The 24345-nt window shown below is 40.5% G+C and overlaps 1 protein-coding gene across 6 annotated transcripts in view; it reads left to right on the top strand.

The window, feature by feature from the left end:
• Window positions 1-24345, top strand: part of tmc8 (transmembrane channel like 8) — an 87014-nt gene that overhangs the window by 33255 nt on the left and 29414 nt on the right. For 5 of the 6 annotated variants that reach the window (XM_031894634.1, XM_031894630.1, XM_031894635.1 and 2 more), the window contains exons 3-7: window positions 2772-2846; window positions 3731-3771; window positions 4184-4321; window positions 6292-6428; window positions 23587-23724. In XM_031894634.1, the coding sequence (XP_031750494.1) occupies window positions 4230-4321; window positions 6292-6428; window positions 23587-23724 (367 nt within the window). In that variant the 5' untranslated portion in view covers window positions 2772-2846; window positions 3731-3771; window positions 4184-4229. Of the gene's footprint in view, window positions 1-2771; window positions 2847-3730; window positions 4322-6291; window positions 6429-23586; window positions 23725-24345 lie in introns of all 6 variants that reach the window. The other variant, XM_031894632.1, reaches the window with a different exon arrangement.

Here is a 24345-nt window from a genome sequence, read left to right as displayed (position 1 = left end):
CTTCAGCATATGATTTTAGAGAGTTCATTTCTGCTTTAAGGAAGTGGTTTTCCTCCTCTAGTATGTTATGTCTTTGTATGAGATCATCCACCACATTCTCCAGGTGGTCTGTTCTTTCCCCTAAGCTCGTTACTTCGGTCTGGACATCTTTAATGGCCGTTCGTATAGTGTCTGCTATAGTGGCGGTAAGCCGTTCATGCAGTGAAGCGAGCTGTTGGGATAGTACCATGGCAGTCACCGGATCGGAGTGCTGTGGTTGTGAGGTAGTTTTTATATTAGTTCGGTCCTGTTCTAGTTGTCCAGGGGAACTTGGGGCCGAAGAGTCAAGCGGGAGTTCAGGCTCAGAGTCCGCGCCGCCATCTTGGGTGAGCCGATATGGCGTGGGTGCTTTCTGTAAGTACGGGGACATCGTCCCAGTTGTATCTTTTAGCCGCTTTTTCCCCATCGCTGATGTCCCGCAAGTTATATCTAGCACCCGGTGATTTTGGAGGCTAGGGTTTTAAAGTGAGCGGGTGTTTGAGCGTTTTCGGGTCGGAGCCTCTGTGTGTGTCCTGCTTACTCCATTGCGCGCATGCGCCCCCCTCTATCACACCTTTCTATACAATTAAATACCTTTCCACAGGACAGCCTTCCTGCAGAAAGTAAGCTCCAATAGGTGAGCTGGACTACTGGAATGGCTCGCCTGATCCACTTGTTCTATCCAGAACCCTATAGCTTCCAGGGCCAGACAGCAAAAACTTTAAACAGAGAACCCATTCTCTGTTTATCAACCTCTCCCTTAAAGGTTACATCTCCCACTATGGAGAACTTGAAGGGAAAACTCACCTTTTCTCTCATTTGTTGGGTCACTCTACCACACTACATAAATACATGTTGACTGCCTTTAGCCCATCAACATGGTTTATGCGCGAATATAATGCTTGCACATCCAATGTAACCCAGATATAGCTGTTTCTCCAATTAATAGTAGAAATTTTCAATGAAGCATCCTGGGTATCTCGTATATATGCAGGTGTAGACAATATCATTAAAGGAACAGTAACATAAAAAAATTAAAGTTTTTTAAAGTAATTAAAATATAATGTGCTGTTGCTCTGCAAAAAAATGGTGTTTTTGCTACAGAAAAGCTACTATATAAATAAGCTGCTGTGTAGCCATGGGGGCAGCCATTCAAGCTGGAAAAAAGGAGAAAAGGCACAGGTTACATAACAGATAACTAGTAGATAAGCCCCATATAATGGGGGTTTATCTGTTATCTGCTAAGTAACCTGTGCCTTTTCTCCTTTGAATGGCTGCCCCCATGGCTACACAGCAGCTTACTTATATAAACTATAGTAGTCTTTCTGAGGCAAACACACCAGTTGTAGCAATGCATGGCAACAGTACATTATATTGGTATTACTTTTATACACTTTCATTTTTTGGTGTTACTGTTCCTTTAAGATAGTAATCAACATATGCACTGAGACCTTCTGTGAGACTACCTATACTTGAGACTATTGGTCTCCCAGGGGGACAAGTAACATTTTTATGTAGCTTAGGTAAGGCATAAATATGTGCCATAATTGGATTTTCCCTCCCTCTATTGAGCTCAGCAGTACTGACTGGAAATATGCAACATTTCTGCATTCACAGTAACTATGATTCACTAACTTTTTATTGGTGCTGATAATGAAGTAATTCAAACTGCAGCAGCTAACTTGAAAATAGTTGTATATCCAAACATAACTGGATCTTCTCCACTAAGGCTCATGTCCTGGAACGGGTGAGTCCCCCACAACAAATCTCTGCTATTGCGGCCGACAAGCAACTCAGAAAAGGCTTTCCACCAGTGACTATTGTTGTTAGTGGAAAGGCTTTTCATAGTTGTATAGTTGACCACAATAGCACAGATCTGTTGTGGGGGACAGTCAGTGTGTTAATCACCAAATATGTGAAATAGTAAAAAGAGAAATGTTTATTTACATTGCACTCGAAATGTTTATTTACATTGCACTCTAATCACATAGGACTAATTAATGGTTTGAAACAATATTGGTTACTATCAAATTTTGGCAGGAAAAATATAAAAAGATAATGTTTGTACTAAATATAAAAATAACTCTTTTCTTGCAAATTTACAGTGCTGAACTCTAATTAAACACTTTAAAAAAAAAAAAAAACTGCCCCTCAGTGTATCAACAAGACATGGGAAATTATTTTTTTTTGCGAATGTGGCGAGTTGTACTTGAAGAAGTGCTTGCTGAACTGCCTGCACTATCTTTCCTACAAGAGCGTGTTGGCACAACTTGACTGCTTTCTATAAAACTTTTTGCTCAAGTCCTGTTGACAATTACTTATGTTATCTAAAATTGCATTTTGTTTTTCCAAAAAAGAAATATGCTGCTCCTTGACCTTTAAGTCTTGCTCATGCATCTTTAACAGAGCTGCCTCATATGAGGCTTGTTGTCCTTAACTCTTGTTGTAACATGTTGTGGCGATACACAGATCAAGATGAACGACATGCAAATTTTTCATGAGAGATTTTTGATAATTGATAAGAGACTTATGGAAACGATTTTATTCTGGTTCAAGTAATTTTGGTGTAACAGTACTATTTGTGGATTTGACCTTACGATTAACAAGTGCTTGTTGTGGGCATTCTGAGGGGTTATCATTATTATCATTACAAGCCTCATTTGCAATATCAGAAAATACAGCATCATCAGATACATTTTCAGGACACTGTCTTGCATTATCATCAACAATAAACCTTCTGTTTTCCATTTCAGGAGATTGTTGGGGTTCTCTGAGGAGCTTCCTTGCTGACTTTCGAACTGAGTGAACTCTTGGACCTTTATCTAAAGGTTCATCATGACATCAAACATACAAGTTGATGGAGAATAATGTTCTTGTGTTATTTTTTGATATTACAAAGTTAATGTTAAAAATGTATTTGTGCAACAAGGAAAGTTCACCCAGCACACCCTTACCTCTTCCAACATTTCTTACTCGGTGCACAGCCCAGAGAGTCGGCACTCCCAACGCAGTCCAGCAAAAAATAGTTGCCCGGCACAACGAGTGTAATGCAAGCGGGGCTTGAAACATTGTTGCTATTTTTCTAATAAAACATGCAGGGGCCAAGCCCCGCTTGCATTACACTCATGCCGGTCAACTATTTTTTGCTAAAAATTTATTTGTGGACATTCATTCTAAATGACCAAAAAAGGTACCATACACACTGCAAGGCACAAAAAGGGTTGAAAGATTGACTGCACATAACTACACGATTAACTGACTGCACATAACCCAGCATACATGTATACATACAAAACACTTATCTTATTACCAATATACTGCACTTCTCTTATTTAAGCACCTGCATTATACACGGACACAATTCACTCTCATGCCATTGCAGAAGCCTGACACAATAGCAACAAAAAAGCAGATGGCACTCAGGACTACAAACAAGGGTAAAACCCTTTTTAAAGTTTATTGCGGAGGTGCTGCCTGTGTGTGCCATACTCTGCCTACCCTATGCTGCCTGTGGGAGGTGGGTACGCACATAAAAGTAAAGAAAGCAGTAAAGAAAAAAAAAAGGAAGGCAAAAAGTAAAAGCAAATTCATCAGAAAAGCAGATCAGCAAGTGTTAAATAGAAATATCTCTGTATGATGTGTACCTATATTTGGATTCATCAGAAAGTTTTTTCTTGAGGACCCCTTTGTATCTTTGTATCTTTTCTTGCAGTGCTGCACACTTCTTGGACATACACCAATACTGTTCACATGGTGAGCTATGTCCTTCTAGTATTTAGTTTTCAGGGCAGTAGCAGTTTTAGCAGAATATTTGCCAATTGTTCTGTCAAAAAATGGCAATAAGTTTTCAATAAGAACTTCATTTTCAAACCGTGTAAATTTGAGATTTCTCATTCTGTTCTCATAATGTTTTTTCTTTGTTTGTTTGGGTGAGGAGGGTGTGTCAATTTTCTCACTTTCTAGTTCACTTTGTTCCTCAGGAAGATAATCTTTGTCTGTAAATTCAATATCAGATAAATCTTCTGGGCTGTTAATGTAGTGAGGCCTCTCTTCCTCAATGTTAGACAAATCATAATTTGCACAAGTTTGAATTTTTTCACGTGATTCCTTTTTTTTGTCTTGAGTTTCTGTTCTGTAGTATCGACTAACTCCTGCTCTCATTAAGGTATACACAATATAAAAACACTGCAACTCAAGACCTGACTCCAAAGATGAATAATCCTTCCCAGAACAGATGGTCTGGTATCAGATCTAAGGAACTCAGGGAGCATGCCATGTCCATGCAAGAGAAACGTCTGTTAAGGTGAATATATGGCAAACCTTGTGCTTCACGGCATGATGTAGAACAAGGGTCCCCAACATTTTTTACTTGTGAGCCACACAGATGTAAAAAGTGTTAGTGAGCCACACAAGCATCCAAAAATGTTCCTTAAGGATGTTAGGACTGTAACTGTCTATTTGGTAGGCCCATGTGGACTGCTACCCAGCAGGAGGCTCTGCATGGCTCTGTGCTTCAAAAACTTGTCTCAAAGCTAGAGATTTAAAAATGGGCACTTTGAGGCCACTGGGATCAAAGGGTAAGGTGAGAAACATGTTGCTCTTGAGCCACTTGTTGGGGTTCACTTGAATGATCAGGAGTGCTAGCAACCTGTTGGCCCAATGTATTTATTTACATTTATAAAGTGTTACTTATATACACAGTGTTGAATAGGTACAGTGGTGTACCTTAAGAGGCCTATTTATCAAGCTGTAGAAAATAGACATCAGTTGTGTAAATTAAATGGCCTATTTATAATGCTATTGTGTGTCATTTGGTGCCATTCATTGCAACCTTTTAGATCATCTGTTAAAAGGATCTTCTAAAGCAGTGCTGTCCAACTGGCGACCCCCCTCTGTGTGGCCCCCCACCTGTCTGGCTGCTTTGATGGTTTACCTTTGTGTAAGCTTTAAATGGTATCAGTACTGAGCTTAACTGGCCCCATGCATGGTTCTCACCTCAGATTCAGGCTGTAATCCCTCTGTATTGTTTAAAAATTTAATCCCCTGTACTGTTCACACCTTCTAATCTCTGCATTGTTTACCCCCTGCAGTGTTCACACCTCAGGCTCAGGCTGTAATCACCCATATTGTTCTCCTGTTCACACCTCAGACATTGTATGTACTGCCTAGTCTATGCTGCCTTTGTGTAGGCAGCATAGGGTAGGCAGAGTATGGCACATAGGCAGCATAGGGAAGGGAGGGTATGGCACACACAGGCAGCATAGGTCAGGGAGGATATGGCACACACAAGCAGGGTAGGGCAGGCAGAGTATGGCACACACAGGCACCATAGGGCAGGGAGGGTATGGCACACACAGGCAGGGAAGGGCAGACAGAGCATGGCACACACAGGCAGCATAGGGCAGGCAGAGTATGGCACATGCAGGCAGGGTAGGGAAGGCAGAGTATAGCACACACAGGCAGGGTAGGGCAGGCAGAGTATGGCACACACAGGCAGCATAGGGCAGGCAGAGTGCTGCCTGTGTGTGCCATACTCTGCCTACCCTATGCTGCCTAAGGGAGGTGAACCTGGGGTTTGTTTTGGGAGTTTGTTAGCAGTTGTAAATAGCAATGAAATGGTCCCTAAGGTGTGTAATTATGTGCTGGGGGTTGCTCCCCCAGGGAAGGAGGAGTCATATGGATTTTAGGGTACGTCTTAATATGACATAATATAATTCTTTCACATATGAATGATGGTGTTTAAAGGGGGAGTGGTCAAAACTGGCTTCCATTAGCGGCCCTCCACCATGTATGCGAGAGAAAATCCGGCCCTCGGCACCGCAGAAGTTGGACAGCACTGTTCTAAAGTGTTATTTTCCCTTTCTAATCACCATAATTATATACTACCAACAACACATAATAATCCATTCAAGTGCCAATTTTTACAGAGCATTTTAAAAGTGAACAATGATTTCTATGCTGACATTTTACACTGGGCTATGTGATTACCTAAAATCAATACACAGCTTGATAATTATGGCAATGCCTAGATATGGATGTGTATTTTATAGTTTCCTTTGTACACAGCTGGATAAATAGGCCCCAAACAGTACACATGGATGAAGAAACACCCCACATAAGACTTTGACCTCAAGGACATAGATATGTTGAGAGACACTTTGTCATTTCAGTGCAAGCAAACTTGCAAGTTTACTGTGGATTCATTTATGCTATTAACATTCGTTTCTGCCCTGTGTGACCTTAGCCTTAGTGGATACCTGTTCTCTGCAACAGGGAGAAGAGGAGTACAAGAAATGACAGTACAACGCCATGGGCACAACAGCACTCTCATGTTAAGGCCACCTGGGAAAAAGTGCAAGAAGTTCTGTCATTATGCTTACTGTGGGAAAGAACCTTAGTTCGGATCAGTGGTAAATTTGCTCAATCAGCTCAGTGTCAAGTTTGTCATTTTTTGTGGGGATTAAAAAGGCATTAAGTATTCCTGAGCAGGCAGAGTGGGGCAGTGACAAAAAGTCAAGGCTCAGTCAAGGCTTTCTGTTAAGTTTGCTATTTGATACCATACCTGTGCCCCTGCAAGGCAAATGTGCTGCAGTTTTACTGAAGGAGCTGTACACCTCTTTTATTATAAACAGTAAATAATGTTGTAGAGCACTATCATGGATAAAAAAAAAGCTAAAAATTGCACTTTATTCAATAAGAAATATATCTTAGACTGAATTTCCCATTAAAAAATAAAACATACGGGCCATAATCTAAATCTGTTCCTCTTCCTTATAAAGGTATCTGTCAGTGTCATCTCAACTATGTCAGAAAGCCAAAACCAGCTTGCGGGTGTGTGATAATTTCTGCACTCCATGGCATAACACAAATTTTTTTTTTAACTCTTTATTTAAGATTTTCAAATATACAATTATTACAACAAGAGAGAGGTAAAATAGGAGAAAGAGAAGAGAAAGAGGAAAGAAAAGAGGAAGAAGAAAAAGGGTGCGTGGGGGGGTGCCTGGGGGAGAAAGGCAGTCAGGCACCCAGCACAGTTAGGTACACTTTTATATATATACCAGCTTTTGTTTATGAAGAGTTTAATTGATCCGTTTCTTCCAGAATGCCAAAGAGGGAGGGTTATTCAACTTAAAAGTTTAGAGAATAGTTTTTTTTAGCATAGCACAATAGCTGCAAATAACATAATTTCTCATAATTTCTCATATTGAGGTCACCCGTTATACCCAGTAGACACAAGCTTGGTTATAGTATATTGGGAAATAGGGGTGTACATTCAATATATGATAGTATTTCATGCCAGAAGGTACATATAACATATAGGCATAATAATTCTTGTGAATGATTTCTCAATTAGACATAGCATAAAACATCATAGTCAAAATTTAGACCTTCTGGTTGTCTTCTTTCTTTATTAAGGTATTAGTGATATTACCTCCGCGAGGGTCTGGGATTATTCTATCTATGCCAGTAACCATTAAATTGGATATAAAAGCATTCAGAAAAGTGTCTAGCTACAGTTGTAATACATCTGTAATATTCAAAATATGCTCTCTAATGCATTTTTAATTTCCTACTTGTTTGGCCTACTTATTGTTTACAACATTTCTTACAAGATATATAACATATCAAGTATTACAGTTTATGGAGGGCGTGTCCAAGATGGTGCTGTAACAAGACCTACTTCTAAGCAGCTCCCGCTACCCTCGGCAATTATCCTGCTAAATCCTAAAGTGGACGCCTAATTTTGCAAACCGAGGTGCTGCCTTAATAACAGTAAAGACAGATACATCTGAAAATGGGTAGAAACGGCAACAAAGCGAGGGGTGAGCCGGCAAACCGACTTGAGCAGTACCTGCGTACTCCCCAACATGGCGCCGACCGTGCGGCAGGGCCCCCAGACTTGCAGGCAGACTTATCTGCCGCCGCACCTGAACGATCCGATGATGAACCGGAGCCGACGATGTCACAGGTACTAGCGGCTATAAACAGCAATGCGGCAGCGCTCAATACAAGAATGGCTACTCTATCTGAAAGAGTCGATGGAATCAAAGTCGACATTTCCCTAATGCGCCAAGATTTACAAAATGTCCGGGAAAGAGTGGGGGAAGTGGAGACCCGGGTCGGGACCCTGAAAGACATGACTAGGCCAATGTCTAACGAGGTGAAGAATCTCCTTAGGGAACTCAGGCAGACCCAGGCCTACGTGGAAGATTTGAAAAACCGCCACAGGAGAAACAACATACGCATTGTGGGCCTACCAGAGAAGGAGGAAGGTGAACACCCAGAAACGTATGTAGAACAATTTCTCATCAAACAATTTGGTGCAAACTCCTCCCGGTGCTCCCCCCAGGCCTGTCCTGGCAAAACTGCTAAATTTCCGCGACAGAGATGCAGCACTGGCAGCCAGCAGACGCAATGGCCCAGTCACAGTGAATAACTCTACTGTTTCTATATACCCAGACTTTTCTCCCTCAGTGCAGAAGCAAAGAGCCACCTGTACAGCGGTAAAAAAGCGCCTGAGAGATGAACAACTGGTCTATGCTATGTTATACCCAGCAAGGCTTAGAGTCCAAGATGGCCAGCGCACACTCTTCTTTACTACCCCAACAGCGGCAGATCAATGGCTGGACCAAAGAGGCCGCAGAGGGGGACCGCCTAACAGCCCATCACACAAGGACCCAGGCCCTTCGCGATGATCTACTAAGCTGACCTAAGGCACAGAGTTAAAAGATACAGCCATATTGCGGATACAGCTTAGCCCAGCTCACTCACTCAAAGCACACCTGGTGTAAGAAGCAGCAAGCAACAACTTCTATAATCAGCTTCTGGAGGGCAGCCCACTAAAGACCACCAAGAGGGGACCCCCTAGCTGTAACGACATCTACCTCGAGTGCAGCAAGTTGGTTTTGTTAGCTCAAGTTGAGCACTGTTACAGATTACTATGACACCTATGGACTCACCCCAAGTGAGACACGGTGTCATCTATTTTTTGGTTTTGGGACAAAGCCCACCCATGTTTCAAGGGATGGGCAGGGGTGGGGGGACTGTTTTTGGGGATATGCTTTACTCTAACTTCCTACCTATATACCTTTCTTTCTACTCTTTCTACCCTCCCTTGCTCGCATTGCTCACTGAAAGGCTGCTAATTATGCTATCAATACTAGACAATGTCTTCAAACTTAATTAAGCTAATATCGTGGAATGTCAGGGGGATGAACTCGAAATACAAGAGAGTATCTATATTTAACTATCTAACTAAAAAAGACGCACCCGCAATAATATGTCTTCAGGAAACCCACCTGGAGGGGCAGAGGATACTAGCACTTAAAAAATACTGGGTAGCCCACTCCTTCCACTCCACTTACTCCTCCTATGCGAGAGGGGTCTCTATATTAATACGGAAGGGCCTCCCATTTGTGTGTCTAGCTGTCAAAAGCGATTTTTCGCTATACATTGCAAAATATATGAAGTTACCCTAATGCTATGCTCCTTGTATGTTCCTCCCCCTCTCACTTTGGGTACACTAAATGTTGTTATGAACAAACTGCTTGAACTGCCAGTTGCGCCCCTGTGCATAATAGGAGACTTTAATATGGTTATGAACCCACAGTTAGACAAAATACCTATAGGGCAAACCGCACACTCCACTCTCTCCAGGTGGTCAGAAGCCATGATGCTAAAAGATATATGGAGACTCAAACACCCTAGGGACAAAGCCCATTCATGCCACTCAGTGACTCACAAAACACTTACCCGCATAGACCTAGCCTTGGTATCCCAAGACTTTACCCCACTGGTGGTAGGGGCTGTGTACTTACCCAGAATGCTCTCAGACCACTCCCCCCTCCAACTCACCTTAGACACCCAAGCCCCTACACAATCTAGAATTTGGCGCCTCAGCCCAATCTGGCTTAAAATACCCAATATACTTGAAACCAGCAATGAAGCCACGATACAGTATTGGGAGGAGAACACCAACTCTACCACCCCAGATATCCTCTGGGATGCCTCTAAGGCAGTTATACGGCAAACTGATACAAGCTATTAAATGCCACTGCAAGCAACGCCAAGAGGAGGTTGATCTCCTAGAGGCTAATTTAATGCAAGCGCAGAATGACTACACAGTCCAACCCACAGATAATGCATACCAAGCAATTCAATCTGCAGAACAGGCTTTAACACTGAAACAGGTGGAACTTACCAAAAAACAACTCCTTTATACCCAACAAAGAATATTTGACCAAGGTGAGAAAAACAGTAAGCTCCTAGCTAGGCTAGCGAAACTTCCAAAAGAGACAGTAACAGTAGCAAGGATAGCAACAACTGATGGTAGAAATATTAGCAACCCAAAGGCTATAGCCGACGAATTTGCTGTATACTATGCTAACCTATACACTTCCAGAGGGGGAGCCACAGCTGATCAAATCCGAGGATATCTCTCCACAATCCCCTTCCCCACACTAGACAACCACCAATCCAACTACCTTAACTAAGTACTAGCCACACGTCTCTCTAAAGTAATAACCACATTAATAGAGCCGGATCAGGCAGGATTTATGCCACAGAAAGCCCCTGACATCAACATCAGGCGGCTATACACCAACTTGCAAGTCACACATGAGAATGTTGGGAACAGAGCAATACTTTCTATAGATTGGGAAAAGGCCTTCAACTCAGTCGAATGGACCTACTTATGGGAGTTGCTGCCACACTACAATATAGGCAGAGAATTCATAGACTGGCTTAAGCGCCTATATAAAGAACCCACGGCTAGGGTGAGAGTCAATGGAATCCTATCCTCGACCATCACTATGCACAGAGGAACAAGACAGAGATGCCCCTTGTCCCCCCTCCTCTTTTCCCTAGCGGTCGAACCACTAGCAATTGCTGTAAGGAAAGCAGCAAACTACAAAGGACTTAAACTCTGGGAAGTGGGGGAAAAAATGTTGTTATATGCAGACGATGTGCTCTTGTATCTCCAGGATGCAGGACCCTCTCTGCAAATAGCGATGGAACTGATACAAACCTATGGTACACACTCAGGGCTCAAGGTGAATTGGAGGAAATCCGTCATCTTTCCAATTGATCAACCAGCAACCCCCATCATACCTCCACATCCCGACCTACAACTAGCCGACTCATTCAAATATTTGGGCATTCGTATACATAAGGACCTATCCCAATATATAGCATTAAATCTACAACCCATAATCCAACATTATGCCAGAACAGTAGAGGTGTGGCAGCGACTCCCACTTACACTCTGGGGAAGGGTGACTTTATTCAAAATGATTTTCCTTCCAAAGTTTTTATATGTACTTCGTAACACCCCCATATACCTACCCAAAAAACTCTTTCTGCGAATAGACAAAATTACCACCTCCTTTATCTGGAACAACAAAACTCCACGAATAGCCAAAGAGACTCTATGTGCCCCTCAAGAAAGAGGAGGGCTGGGATTACCCAACCTCCAAACGTACTATATTGCCTCCCAAGCGGCTTACACCCACTGGTGGCTTGCCCCAGATGCTGAAAACCCAAATATGGCATTACAAGCCACAATACTGGGCTCAGTTGAAGCCATGGAAAACGCCCCATACCGAACACAAGGAGACATACAACATACTACCCCTATTATAAAGCTCACGCACAGACTGTGACTCATGGCATTGCGCAAACTAGGTATAGACCCACCACTGCTCTCACCCAGGCTCCCCCTCTGGAACAATAATAATCTAATTCACTTTACGCAACTGCCCCAATTCCAAATTTGGCCTATAGCAGGTATAAAAAGGCTCAAGGATATACTTGAGGAGAACATGTTCCCCACATACACTGATCTTAGAAGCAGACCCTTACTGACTGATGTTAAACTGTATCAATATTTACAGCTGAGGGAGGCATTTGTGGACCAATTCCGGGAAACATCCTTAGTCTATGAGAATTACCCCATAGAAAATTTGTTGTTTCAGGAATACCCCCCCAAGCTGGTGTCTAGGCTTTACTCCCTATTGAACTCAGCTTCGCAGGCCCCCTTCCACAGAACTTACCTCAAATGGAGATCAATGCTGGACGACTTAACAGATGAGCAATGGGAGGAGGTAACAGAGAACTTATACCACTTTTTGATATCCTCAAGAGATAGGCTAATTCAATACAAATTTCTGATGCAGATCTACTACACTCCAGTCAGGCTAAAGGAAATTGGCCGCAGAGAGACTGACAAGTGTCATAGATGCCAAACAGACCAAGCAAACTTTTTGCATATGATCTGGAACTGCCCCATGATCCAGGATTTCTGGAAAGATATCACCACGCATATGTCAAGTCACCTTGCCTATCCTCCCCTCCTCTCACCACATGCCTGCCTACTCGGCATCCTGGAAGACCAAGTAGGAATCATTGCCTCTAGACTGTTTGCCTGATCCCTACTCTACTATGCTCGGAAATGTATTATACTCCGCTGGATGGGACCCAAACCTCCCCGGAAAAAGCAATGGATTAAGCTCATCAATGGAGCCCTACCCTCCATTAAATTGACATACTTTGCCAGAGGATGCCCAGCAAAGTTTGATAAAGTATGGCAACCATGGCTGGATGTGGAAGGGGACCCCCTGCCTAGAACAGTAGACACCTCGAACTTACCATACTGACCCCTTATGTCTCACTAACCCCAATGCGATCAAATGTGCAAACTCTCTACCAACCTTTCTTCCCCTCTCTTTCTTCCTCCTTCTCTCTCCCCCTCTTTTATATTTGTTTTACTTGTTTGGAAAAAAGGAAAATAAAAGCATTTAAAAAAAAAAAAAAAAAAAAAGTATTACAGTTTATATAATATTTAATTTGATACGTTTTTTGAGTGACTGTTGAAATGAAGGATTTTGTTTTAGTTATGAAGTTACATGTAATACATTGTCTTGAGCCGCATCCAAACATTCCTTTAGTAGATAACCACGTTTTAGTTGGTCTGTTTGATTGGATGAGGCTAGAAGACAATCTACTGCCTAAAGTTTCTGTCCTTCTAGTCACAAATTTATAGCCTTTATTCAGAATTTGTCTCAATGTGGGATCAGTTTTAAGAATAGTTACATTTTTATACACAATTTTCTTTATTTCATTATATTGAGGACTGAAGGTAAGTATACAAGATAAAGCTGTAGAAATATCAGTTAATACCTGTTTTTTATTATCCCGAGGGTTTTCTTTATCAGTGTTGAGTAAATCAATATTAGTACAATCACTTTTTATATGAAAAGATTTGAGGGTTGATTCACTAAAGGTCGATAAGCGCTAGCGCATGTTTTTTTGTGTTAAAATTGACGCGAAAAAAAACCCCCGCGATTCGCTAAAGTATTATCGCATGTGTTAAGTCGCATATCGCGTGCGTTAAATAGCGCGCAACCGAATGCGTTAATTTAAACACATTGCATTAATTCTCGCGCAGAAATAATACTAACACGTGATTCACAAACACTTAGACGCGTTAAATATCGCATTAGTTTGTGCGAAAATTAACACCTACTTGGGGCAGGCGGTAATTATAGAAAAGTACAGTTCATGAGCTTTTGGCAACACAATATGGACTTTGCAGTGTGATTTATTCAAGTATGTGTTGGCCCTTGAGTGATGTAGCCTCCAGTTTGCAGGGAAATGGTAATTTTCAGAACTATAGTTTTCCGAAAGTAATGTCGTGTATGGCTAATATGGCGTGCGTTTTTTTGCATGTGGCGACAGTTTGTGCGCGCTGCATTAATTAGCGCGTGTTGTGTCAAATACCACACGAAAATAGTCTTCATGACTTAAATAACGCAAACAGCATCGCATCTAAATTAACGCAAATATCCTTTTAGCGAATTGTGCGTTAAGACACAAAAAATAAGATGCAATAACATTTTTAACGCATGATATAAATAGCGCTCGTTTTAACGCACCTTAGTGAATCAACCCTTTGGTCTTGTTGTTACTACTGCTCTTTGGAAAGCTTGTTTCAAAATATTTGATGTATACCACTTTTCACTAAGTCTTTCAAATAAATCTTTTGATTTCTGTATAAAGTCTTCTTCTTTTGAACAAATGGGCCTTAAGCGTAAAAATTGGCTATACAGTATATTGTGAATTAAGTGTTGTGGGTGACTGGATTTAGCATTTAATATTGTATTAGCAGAGCATTCTTTTCGAAAAATAGTGGTGGTGATATGTTCATTATCTGTGGATAAAGTGATGTCTAAATAATTGAGAGAAACTGAGTTTATCTCAAAGGTAAATTTCAAATTCTATGTATTTAATATTGAAATGAATTCCTTAAACTGGTCAGGTGTACCAGACCATATCATAATGATATCGTCTATGAAACGACTATAATATTTAAAGTGTTCGAAATGTGTGTTATTATTAAAGATGTGCTGTTCCTCCCACCATCCTAAAAAAAGGTTTGCATATGAGGGTGCAAATTTTGCAAATTTCACACCCATGGCGGTGCCCCAACACTGTAAGTAATATTTTCTATCAAAATAGAAAAAAATATGTGTTAACCAAAAGTGAACGACTTTTAAAATTATCATTGTAAGTGCTGTAGTGAATGAGATGATAATTTATTGCTTCTAGACCTAGTTGATGGGGTATACATGAGTATAAGCACACTACACCAATTGAGGCCCACTTGTAGTCTCCTTGTTTCCAATGGAAATTATTCAAAGCGTGTATTAAATGTCCACTGTCTTTTAGATAGCTGGGTAGCCTAAAAACTAGTGGTTGTAGAAAATGATCAATGTATTCACATCATTTTTATTTGAAGCAGGTTATCCAATTCCAACTCAAAAGAGATTATAGGATTTTTATCAAGTACTTTAATATCTGTGATCGTGTTAAACAAATCAAAAAAGTTCTTTACTTAGTTAAGGGAGGTCAAATAGTTATACTCAATAAAAATGATTATCTAATGGAAGCTTATAGGCAATTATCAGACACAGGGCCTGATTCACCATAGTATTATCGCGTGCGATAAATCGCCATTTTCGCATGCGGTATTTCTCGCGCTAGTTTTACCTCATGCGTTAATTTCCGCGCTGAAAAGTATACGATCGCATGATTCACTATAACTTTTGCGCGCTAAATATCGCATTCGGCTTGCGAAAATTAACACCTACTACAGGCAGGCGAAAAATTATACAAAAGTACAGTAAATGAGTTTTTTGCAATAAAATATGGACTTACAGTGTTATTTATTCAAGTATGTGTCTTTTTACTCAATTTTACTAAAGTCTTGGCATGTATGGAATTTCGCTACTAATATACAGTACTATAGCGGTGAATATGTTGTCGCCAAAATATACAGTACTATAGCGGCAAATATTTTTTTGCGCAAAATACATTACTATGTATATTTTGGCGATGTTTTTTTTATCGCGATTTTGTAATCTCGCAACTTGCGGACATTTTGTGGCGATTTTGTAATCTCGTGACATGTGCGACTTGGGGCCATTTTGTGTCATTGAGCCTGCAGCCACCAAACTGAGAGGAGATGCCTGGGGTTTCTGACTTGCTACCAGGGGAGAGGCGCTACATTATCAGCGTGTTCCTGCGTGCAGGATATGACCACCCACCGCTGGGGGACTTAGGGGTCCACGAGAGAAAGAGGGCAATCCTGGGCGAGCTAAGAGAGGGTTTGCTCGCCAGGTTTGCCCTTGATGTGGACCCCCGCCAGCTCCGGCGTCTGTGGTCCGACCTCAAGCGCAGGAGCCCAGAACTGGTTGCTGAAATTGCAGAAGGTAATTATTGTACTTTATTATGCTTTTACAGTATACGTTCAGTAAAAGATTTAGCAAGTAATTTGAACTAAAGGTACAAATGTAAGAAATGTCAGGGATGATGAAAGTAACATAGTAACATAGTAAGTTGGGTTGAAAAAAGACATACGTCCATCACGTTCAACCATAATGCCAGTGAGGAACTGAAACGTTGCTCACAATAAACCTCTGAATATTATTTCACATCTTTGTGACTCCTTGTCAAAATCCTGTGTGTGCTGTCACCCCATGCCTGTCTAGATTTTGTTTTGCCACAGGCACCCAGGTGTTATTGTTCCTTATGGTGTGCAGCTTCCCAGCACTTCCTATTGTATATATATATATATATATATATATATACACGTCTATTTTCAAATACATATGCATAAATAAGTTTAAAGCAGGGGGGAAGCAGCAGGGAGCGGCCCATAGTATGAGTCATTTGGGGAAGGGCCACGAATGTTTTAGGGGGCCCTGGCTAACAATGTCTGTGTGTCCTTTGTATTGATGTGAGGGTTCACAGGGGGAGGGGCCATTGGGGGCGTGGGAGGCCCAAAAAATGTTGTTGTGAGGGGCCCCGTTATTTATGATGGTGTATGAATGTACAGTGGTGTGAAAAACTATTTGCCCCCTTCCTGATTTCTTATTCTTTTGCATGTTTGTCACACAAAATGTTTCTGATCATCAAACACATTTAACTATTAGTCAAAGATAACAAAAGTAAACACAAAATGCAGTTTTTAAATGAGGGTTTTTATTATTTAGGGAGAAAAAAAATCCAAACCTACATGGCCCTGTGTGAAAAAGTAATTGCCCCCTGAACCTAATAACTGGTTGGGCCACCCTTAGCAGCAATAACTGCAATCAAGCGTTTGCGATAACTTGCAACGAGTCTTTTACAGCGCTCTGGAGGAATTTTGGCCCACTCATCTTTGCAGAATTGTTGTAATTCAGCTTTATTTGAGGGTTTTCTAGCTTGAACCGCCTTTTTAAGGTCATGCCACAACATCTCAATAGGATTCAGGTCAGGACTTTGACTAGGCCACTCCAAAGTCTTCATTTTGTTTTTCTTCAGCCATTCAGAGGTGGATTTGCTGGTGTGTTTTGGGTCATTGTCCTGCTGCAGCACCCAAGATCGCTTCAGCTTGAGTTGACGAACAGATGGCCGGACATTCTCCTTCAGGATTTTTTGGTAGACAGTAGAATTCATGGTTCCATCTATCACAGCAAGCCTTCCAGGTCCTGAAGCAACAAAACAACCCCAGACCATCACACTACCACCACCATATTTTACTGTTGGTATGATGTTCTTTTTCTGAAATGCTGTGTTACTTTTACGCCAGATGTAACGGGACACGCACCTTCCAAAAAGTTCAACTTTTGTCTCGTCGGTCCACAAGGTATTTTCCCAAAAGTTTTGGCAATCATTGAGATGTTTTTTAGCAAAATTGAGACGAACCATAATGTTCTTTTTGCTTAAAAGTGGTTTGCGCCTTGCAGGCCGTTTTTGCCCAGTCTCTTTCTTATGGTGGAGCCGTGAACACTGACCTTAATTGAGGCAAGTGAGGCCTGCAGTTCTTTAGATGTTGTTCTGGGGTCTTTTGTGGCCTCTCGGATGAGTTGTCTCTGCGCTCTTGGGGTAATTTTGGTCGGCCGGCCACTCCTGGGAAGGTTCACCACTGTTCCATGTTTTTGCCATTTGTGGATAATGGCTCTCACTGTGGTTCGCTGGAGTCCCAAAGCTTTAGAAATGGCTTTATAACCTTTACCAGACTGATAGATCTCAATTACTTTTGTTCTCATTTGTTCCTGAATTTCTTTGGATCTTGGCATGATGTCTAGCTTTTGAGGTGCTTTTGGTCTACTTCTCTGTGTCAGGTAGCTCCTATTTAAGTGATTTCTTGATTGAAACAGGTGTGGCAGTAATCAGGCCTGGGGGTGACTACAGAAATTGATATTGAAATTGAAAATTGAAATTGATAAACCACAGTTGTTATTTTTTAACAAGGGGGGCAATCACTTTTTCACACAGGGCCATGTAGATTTGGAGTTTTTTTTCTCCCTTAATAACGTAAACCTTCATTTAAAAACTGCATTTTGTGTTCAATTATGTTATCTTTGACTAATAGTTAACGGTTTTTGATGAGCAGAAACATTTAAGTGTGACAAACATGCAAAAGAATAAGAAATCAGGAAGGGGGCAAATAGTTTTTCACACCACTGTATATATATATAATATATTACACAAAATAACATCTTGCAATACTATTTCACAGAACTTCAGCTGGCACCTCCTCCCCAGGCCCAACCCCAGGCCCTCCAGCCTCTACCGGCCCAGCAGGCTCTACCGGCCCCAGCGGCCCGACAACCGGCCCACGAGGCCCGACCTCCGGCCCCAGAGGCCCGACAACCGGCCCACGAGGCTCGACCTCCGGCCCCAGAGGCCCCAGGACCCAGCCAGGCCCCAGGACACAGCAAGGCCCCAGACTCTGACGAGGCGGAGGAGGTCCCCGAGGCCGAGGAGGCCATGGAGGCCCCGGACACCCCCCCCTTTACTCCTCCCCCAGTTTGTCCCCAGTTTCCCCGGCCCTTGAGTTCCCCTCCCAGCCCCCCGGATGCCAGCAACCAGGTTCTCCTGCCGACGAAGGCCCATCACGTCGGTCCATGCAGGAGGACCTGGACAATATGAGGGCTGAGCTGGCACAGCTCCGGGGGGAAGTGTCCGAACTGAGGAGGGACTTTGAGGAACTCAAGGGCAGCAAGCCCTAAGTTTTTTTTCCTTCCCCATTTTTTATTTTTATTTTAAGCTTTTATTATAGTAAAATTTAAGATTTTTATACTTTTGAACTGAGTAATGTCTCATTATTTATCCTTCCTTGATATGGTATTCTATACTTTCATGTAGTTTCCCCTACACTCTTACATTTAGCAGTAACAGCATCAATATACTATATGGGTTAAATGTTTGCAAATATTCTGGCAACAATTTTGTCTTTAGCCCATTTTGCTGCATAGTAAAACTTGCGTTAATTAGTACGTAGCGTATTTTCTGGCGAGTGTGATAACTGCCAATCCAATGTTTTGTTGCCAGAATAATTGCAATATTATATTTGTCCCCGTTTAATAAAGTGCCCATAACATATTTGCCATTTATTCTGTGTCTAAAATCTCCCACTTAATTTAAGCCACTTTAGCAAACGGACCCCTAAGTATTTGGCTAAATATTCTTAAATGATGAATTATCTCTAGCACTTCTTTTTTTTTTTCTTACTTAGATTTTTATAGTTTTTTGGGGGGGTTTTTGGCAAATAAACTATTTTTCGCGACAAAGCTATCGCATGAAATACCGCGCATTAAAAAGCGCAAGTATGCTTATAGTGAATCGTGCGAAAACTCGCCAAAATTAAGACGCGGTAAAATTTTTAGCGCACACTAAAAATAGCGCACGTTTTATCGCACTTTAGTGAATCGGGCCCACAGATTCTTATAAATTCTTGATAAAAATCCTATAATCTCTTTTGAGTTGGAATTGGACCACCTGCTTCAAGAAGCCTTACAGTTTAAAAACTCAGTTTCTCTCAATTATTTAGACATCACTTTATCCACAGATAATGAACGTATCACCACCACTATTTTTCAAAAAGAATGCTATGCTAATACAATATTAAATGCTAAATCCAGTCACCCACAACACTTAATTCACAATATACTGTATAGCCAATTTTTATGCTTAAGGTGCATTTGTTCAAAAGAAGAAATTTTTGGGTTATAGTTCAGCACAAATACTCAGAAGTATACGGCTGCAGATTCCAGGTGTCTGTGAGCCACCTCAACAGTATATCATAAGATCAAAAAGCAAAAAGGAATCAAACAGCTCCAGGGAGCATTTGAAAACTGCAGTGAATTTATTGGCAGTGTCAGCACACTACATGTTTCGGGCAGAGCCCTTCTCTGTGATGGGGAAAGGGCTCTGCCCGAAACATGTAGTGTACTGACATTGCCATTAAATTCACAGCAGTTTTCAAATGCTGCCAGGAGCTGTTTGATTCCTTTTTGCTTTTTGTTCAAAAGAAGAAGGCTTTATACAGAAAAGATCAAAAGATTTATTTGTAAGACTAAGGGGCTGATTTACTAACCCACGAATCCGACCCGAATTGGAAAAGTTCCGACTTGAAAACGAACATTTTGCGACTTTTTCGTATTTGTTGCGATTTTTTCGGCTTCTTTACGAATTTTTCGTTACCAATACGATTTTTGCGTAAAAACGCGAGTTTTTCGTAGCCATTACGAAAGTTGCGTAAAAAGTTGCGCTTTTTTCGTAGCGTTAAAACTTACGCGAAAAGTTGCGCATTTTTCGTAGCGTTAAAACTTAAAAGGTGCAAAGTTTCGCGTAAGTTTTAACGCTACGAAAAAAGCGCAACTTTTTGCGCAAGTTTTAACGCTACGAAAAATCGCCAGATTTTACGCAACCTTCGTAATGGCTACGAAAAACTCGCGTTTTTAGGCAAAAATCGTATTGGTAACGAAAATTTCGTAAAGAAGCCGAAAAAATCGCAAAAAATACGAAAAAATCGCAAAATACCGATCATTACAAAAAAACGCAATCGGACTCATTTCGACCCGTTCGTGGGTAAGTAAATCAGCCCCTTAGTGAAAGGGGGTATGCATCAAATATCTTGAATCAAGCTTTCCAAATAGCAGTAGCCACAAAAAGACCAACGGGTTGATTCACTAAAGTGAGATAAGCGTTATTGCATGCTTGTTTGCGTTTAAATTGACGCGAAAAAAACCAAACGATTCGCTAAAGTATTATCGCATGCGTTGTCGCATATTGCGTGCGTTAAATAGCGTGCAACTGAATGCTTTAATTTTAATGCATTTGGTTAATTAGCGCGCAGAAATAATACTAACGTATGATTCACAAACACTTAGGGGCTGATTTACTAATCCATGAACGGTCCGAAGGTGTCTGAATGTGTTTTTTTTCACAATGATTGGTATTTTGCGTTTTTTTCGTAAATTGTCGCGACTTTTTCGTAGCCGTTACGAATGTTAGCAAATTGTCGCGACTTTTTCATAGCGTTACGACTTGCACGAATTGTCGCGACTTTTTCGTAGCCTTCGCGCCGAGTACAAAAGTTTCGGATTCATTCAAGCTTCAGTATCGTCATTTTTTTTGGGCCAGGTTGGAGCTGCAGAGTGCCATTGAGTCCTATGGGAGGCTTCCAAAATCATGCAAAGTCTGAAAGTTTTGCCCGCCATTTACGAGCGCTCAATACGAAAAAGTCGCGACAATATACGAGCAAATCGTAATGGCTACGAAAAAGTTGTGACTTTTCGCACAAGTCGTAACGGCTACGAAAAAGTTGAGACAATTTACGATAAAGTCGTAACAGCGACGAAAAAAATCGCAAAAAATACGAAAAAGTCGCAAAATGTTTGTTTCCAATCCGAATTTTTCCCATTCGGATCCGAATTCGTGGATTAGTAAATCAGCCCCTTAGATGCACTAAATATCGCATTAGTCTGTGCGAAAATTATAGAAAACTACAGTTCATGAGCTTTTGGCAACACAATATGGACTTTGCAGTGTGATTTATTCAAGTATGTGTTGGCCCCAGAGTGATGCATCCTCCAGTTTGCAGGAAAATGGTCATTTTCAGAACAGTGTTTTTCCGAAAGTAATGGCGTGTATGGCTAATATGGCTTGCGTTTTTTTGCAATTTTTGGCAATTTGTGCGCGCTGCGTTAATTAGTGCGCATTGCGTCAAATACTGCACGAAAATAGTCTTCGCGACTTAAATAACAACAGCATCATGTCTAAATTAACACAAGTATCCTTTTAGTGAATCGTGCGTTAAGACGCGATAACATTTTTAATGCACGCTATAAATAGCGCTCATTTTAACGCACCTTAGTGAATCAGCCCTTATAAATTTTCAAAGATATAAAAGTGATTATACTAATATTGATTTACTCAACACTGATAAAGAAAACCCTTGGGATAATAAAAAAGAGGTATTAACTGATATTTCTACAGCTTTATCTTGTATACTTACCTTCAGTCCTCAATATAACGAAATAAAGAAAATTGTGGATAAAAATTTAATTATTCTTCAGACAAACTCTGAATAAAGGCTATAAATTCGTGACTAGAAGGACAGAAACTTTAGGCAATAGATTGTCTTCTATAAACTGTAATACCAAATATGTTATATATCTTTTGACTTGTAAGAAATGTCGTAACCAATATGTAGGCCAAACAAGTAGGAAATAAAAATACAGTATTTGAGAGCATATTTTGAATATTACAGATGAGAAATGCAGCACAACTGTAGCTAGACACTTTTCTGAATGCTCTAATAGATCATTATCCAATTTAATGGTTACTGGCATAGATAGAATAATCCCAAACCCTCGCGTAGGTAATATCACTAATGTCTTAATAAAAAAAATTAAAAAAATGGATTTTTTTACCTACACACAAGACAACTGGAAGGTCTAAATTATGACTATGATGTTTCAAGCTATGTCTAATTGAGAAATCATTCACAAAAATTATTATGCCTAACGGTGGATGCTGTTGCTCTAGAATCATGGTGGATACCATCTTTCTAAAAACAATGTGCCTAACAGTGAATACCAAATTTTTAAAAATGTATTATGCCTAATGGTGGATAACATTTATAAAAAATGGTTATGCCTAATGGTGTATACCATTTCTTTAAAATTATTGTGCCTAATGGTGGATACCATTCTTTAAAAATTATTGTGCTTAATATTAGATATGTTCCTCTTAGAATAAACTGTGCCTTATGGTGGATACCATACTCTCAAAAAATCCTATGTACTTTAACACATGTGCTTTTCTTTTTAAATTTTTTAAACCACAATCGTCACTTAATTAACTTTAATTATATGTACATTGCGATTGGTCAACCTTTTTGAAACGCGATTGGCTATCTTTGCTTTGTTATTCAGTCTATGACTAAGTACCCTTCTGGGTACAAAAAGCGTAAGGCTTTGTAGCATTATGTGTAAATCTAAATAAACTATATTGCTTTTACTTTAATATTTTAGCTACATTAAGGCTTTGATTTGAGATCCGGAGTGCCTGCCTGTCGTTTCGATTTGCTATATCCACTCTGCATTTGTTATGTCAGCTAGTATGCCATAGAATTAAGTAAACTGGCTACTAATACTCAATTTTTACCTCAATTTTTAAAAGGCTTTCTTTCCTTATCATTCAAATGTACTTAACATCGCCCTGGCTTTACCTTCACAAGCCCACCACAGACTGGTCTCTTGGTTAAGTACTGCCTGGTGTTCATACTGCCTTCATCATTGTCTTTCTGCCTTTTTACCATTGTCTAATTGTTTATCTTACCTATGCTGCCTGTTTTAGTACCTACATTCCTGCCTTGTTTAACCTGCTTGTGCCTAAATAAAATGTGTTTCCTGTTATCAATTGCTTTTATGCTAGTTTCTGTTCCCTTTTTGGCCCCCACTCCAAGCAGCCCTTACATTGCCCTGGTCAAAGCATTTGTTGAAAGTTGCTGAAATTACCCCTTAGTACAAGGCAATCTAAGGACTGGTCCAATTGCCTCACAAAAATCAAGTAATTTCTTCTTCAACTTGAAGATGACTTTGAAAAGTAATTTTTTGGCTTTCTTTTGGATATATTAGACATTACTTATGTTTCTTTTGGACAAAGATTTAACTTACCTGTTACCATATTTGTTATATAACTGTTTGAAATTTTTACTCCCATAATTCTGTGCAGGAAAGTTTGGCTCTGGCATCTGCTCGTATTTTCTGATCCTGCGATTCCTGATCCTGTTGAATATTTTATCTCTCTTCCTTACAAGTGGTCTGGTCATAATTCCCACCATGTTATCTAACGACAGCCTGCAGTCCCAAGGTCAGACATGTGTAGTTTGAATGGCACGGTGAACCTTTACTTCTTTTTCTCTAAGACAAGGAGTTATGATGTTTTTTAAAATTTTCCTTCGTCCTTGGGTACTTAAGTTCTAGTAAATGTTTTACACATTCTACATCTGCAACTGAATATAAATTATAAATCTCAGCTCGGTGACTGCCAAACCTCTTTACTTTTTTTTCCATGTTTGTTTTATGTCTGGCATGGTGCCAAGAGGTTGTCAAATTGCTAAAGTGGTGCCATTATTCAAAAAAAGATCCTGTTTTCAGCCTGAAAATTATAGGCCTGTTAGTTTGACGTCAGATCTATTAGAATCTATTAGAAAGGGTAATAAAGGATTTGATGCTGGAATACTTTGCAAATCACCAATGTCAATGAGGAGATGAGCAAAAGCCCAAATATTGGGATGGCAGTGGATGTGATCTACTTAGACTTTGCTAAAGCATTTGATACAGTAACACACAGAAGGTTAATGGTTCCATTAAGTAGTATTGGCCTGAAACATAATGTTTGTACTTGGATAGAGAACTTGGTGAAGAATAGATTGCAGAGAGTGGTAGTAAATGGAACACTGTAGACATTTTTAGACTGGTGTTGTTAATG

The sequence above is a fragment of the Xenopus tropicalis genome, chromosome 10, assembly GCF_000004195.4.
Source record: "Xenopus tropicalis strain Nigerian chromosome 10, UCB_Xtro_10.0, whole genome shotgun sequence".
NCBI lineage: Eukaryota > Metazoa > Chordata > Amphibia > Anura > Pipidae > Xenopus > Xenopus tropicalis.
Note: the sequence above shows the minus strand (reverse complement) of the source record. Positions and strands in the feature narration are given on the sequence as shown.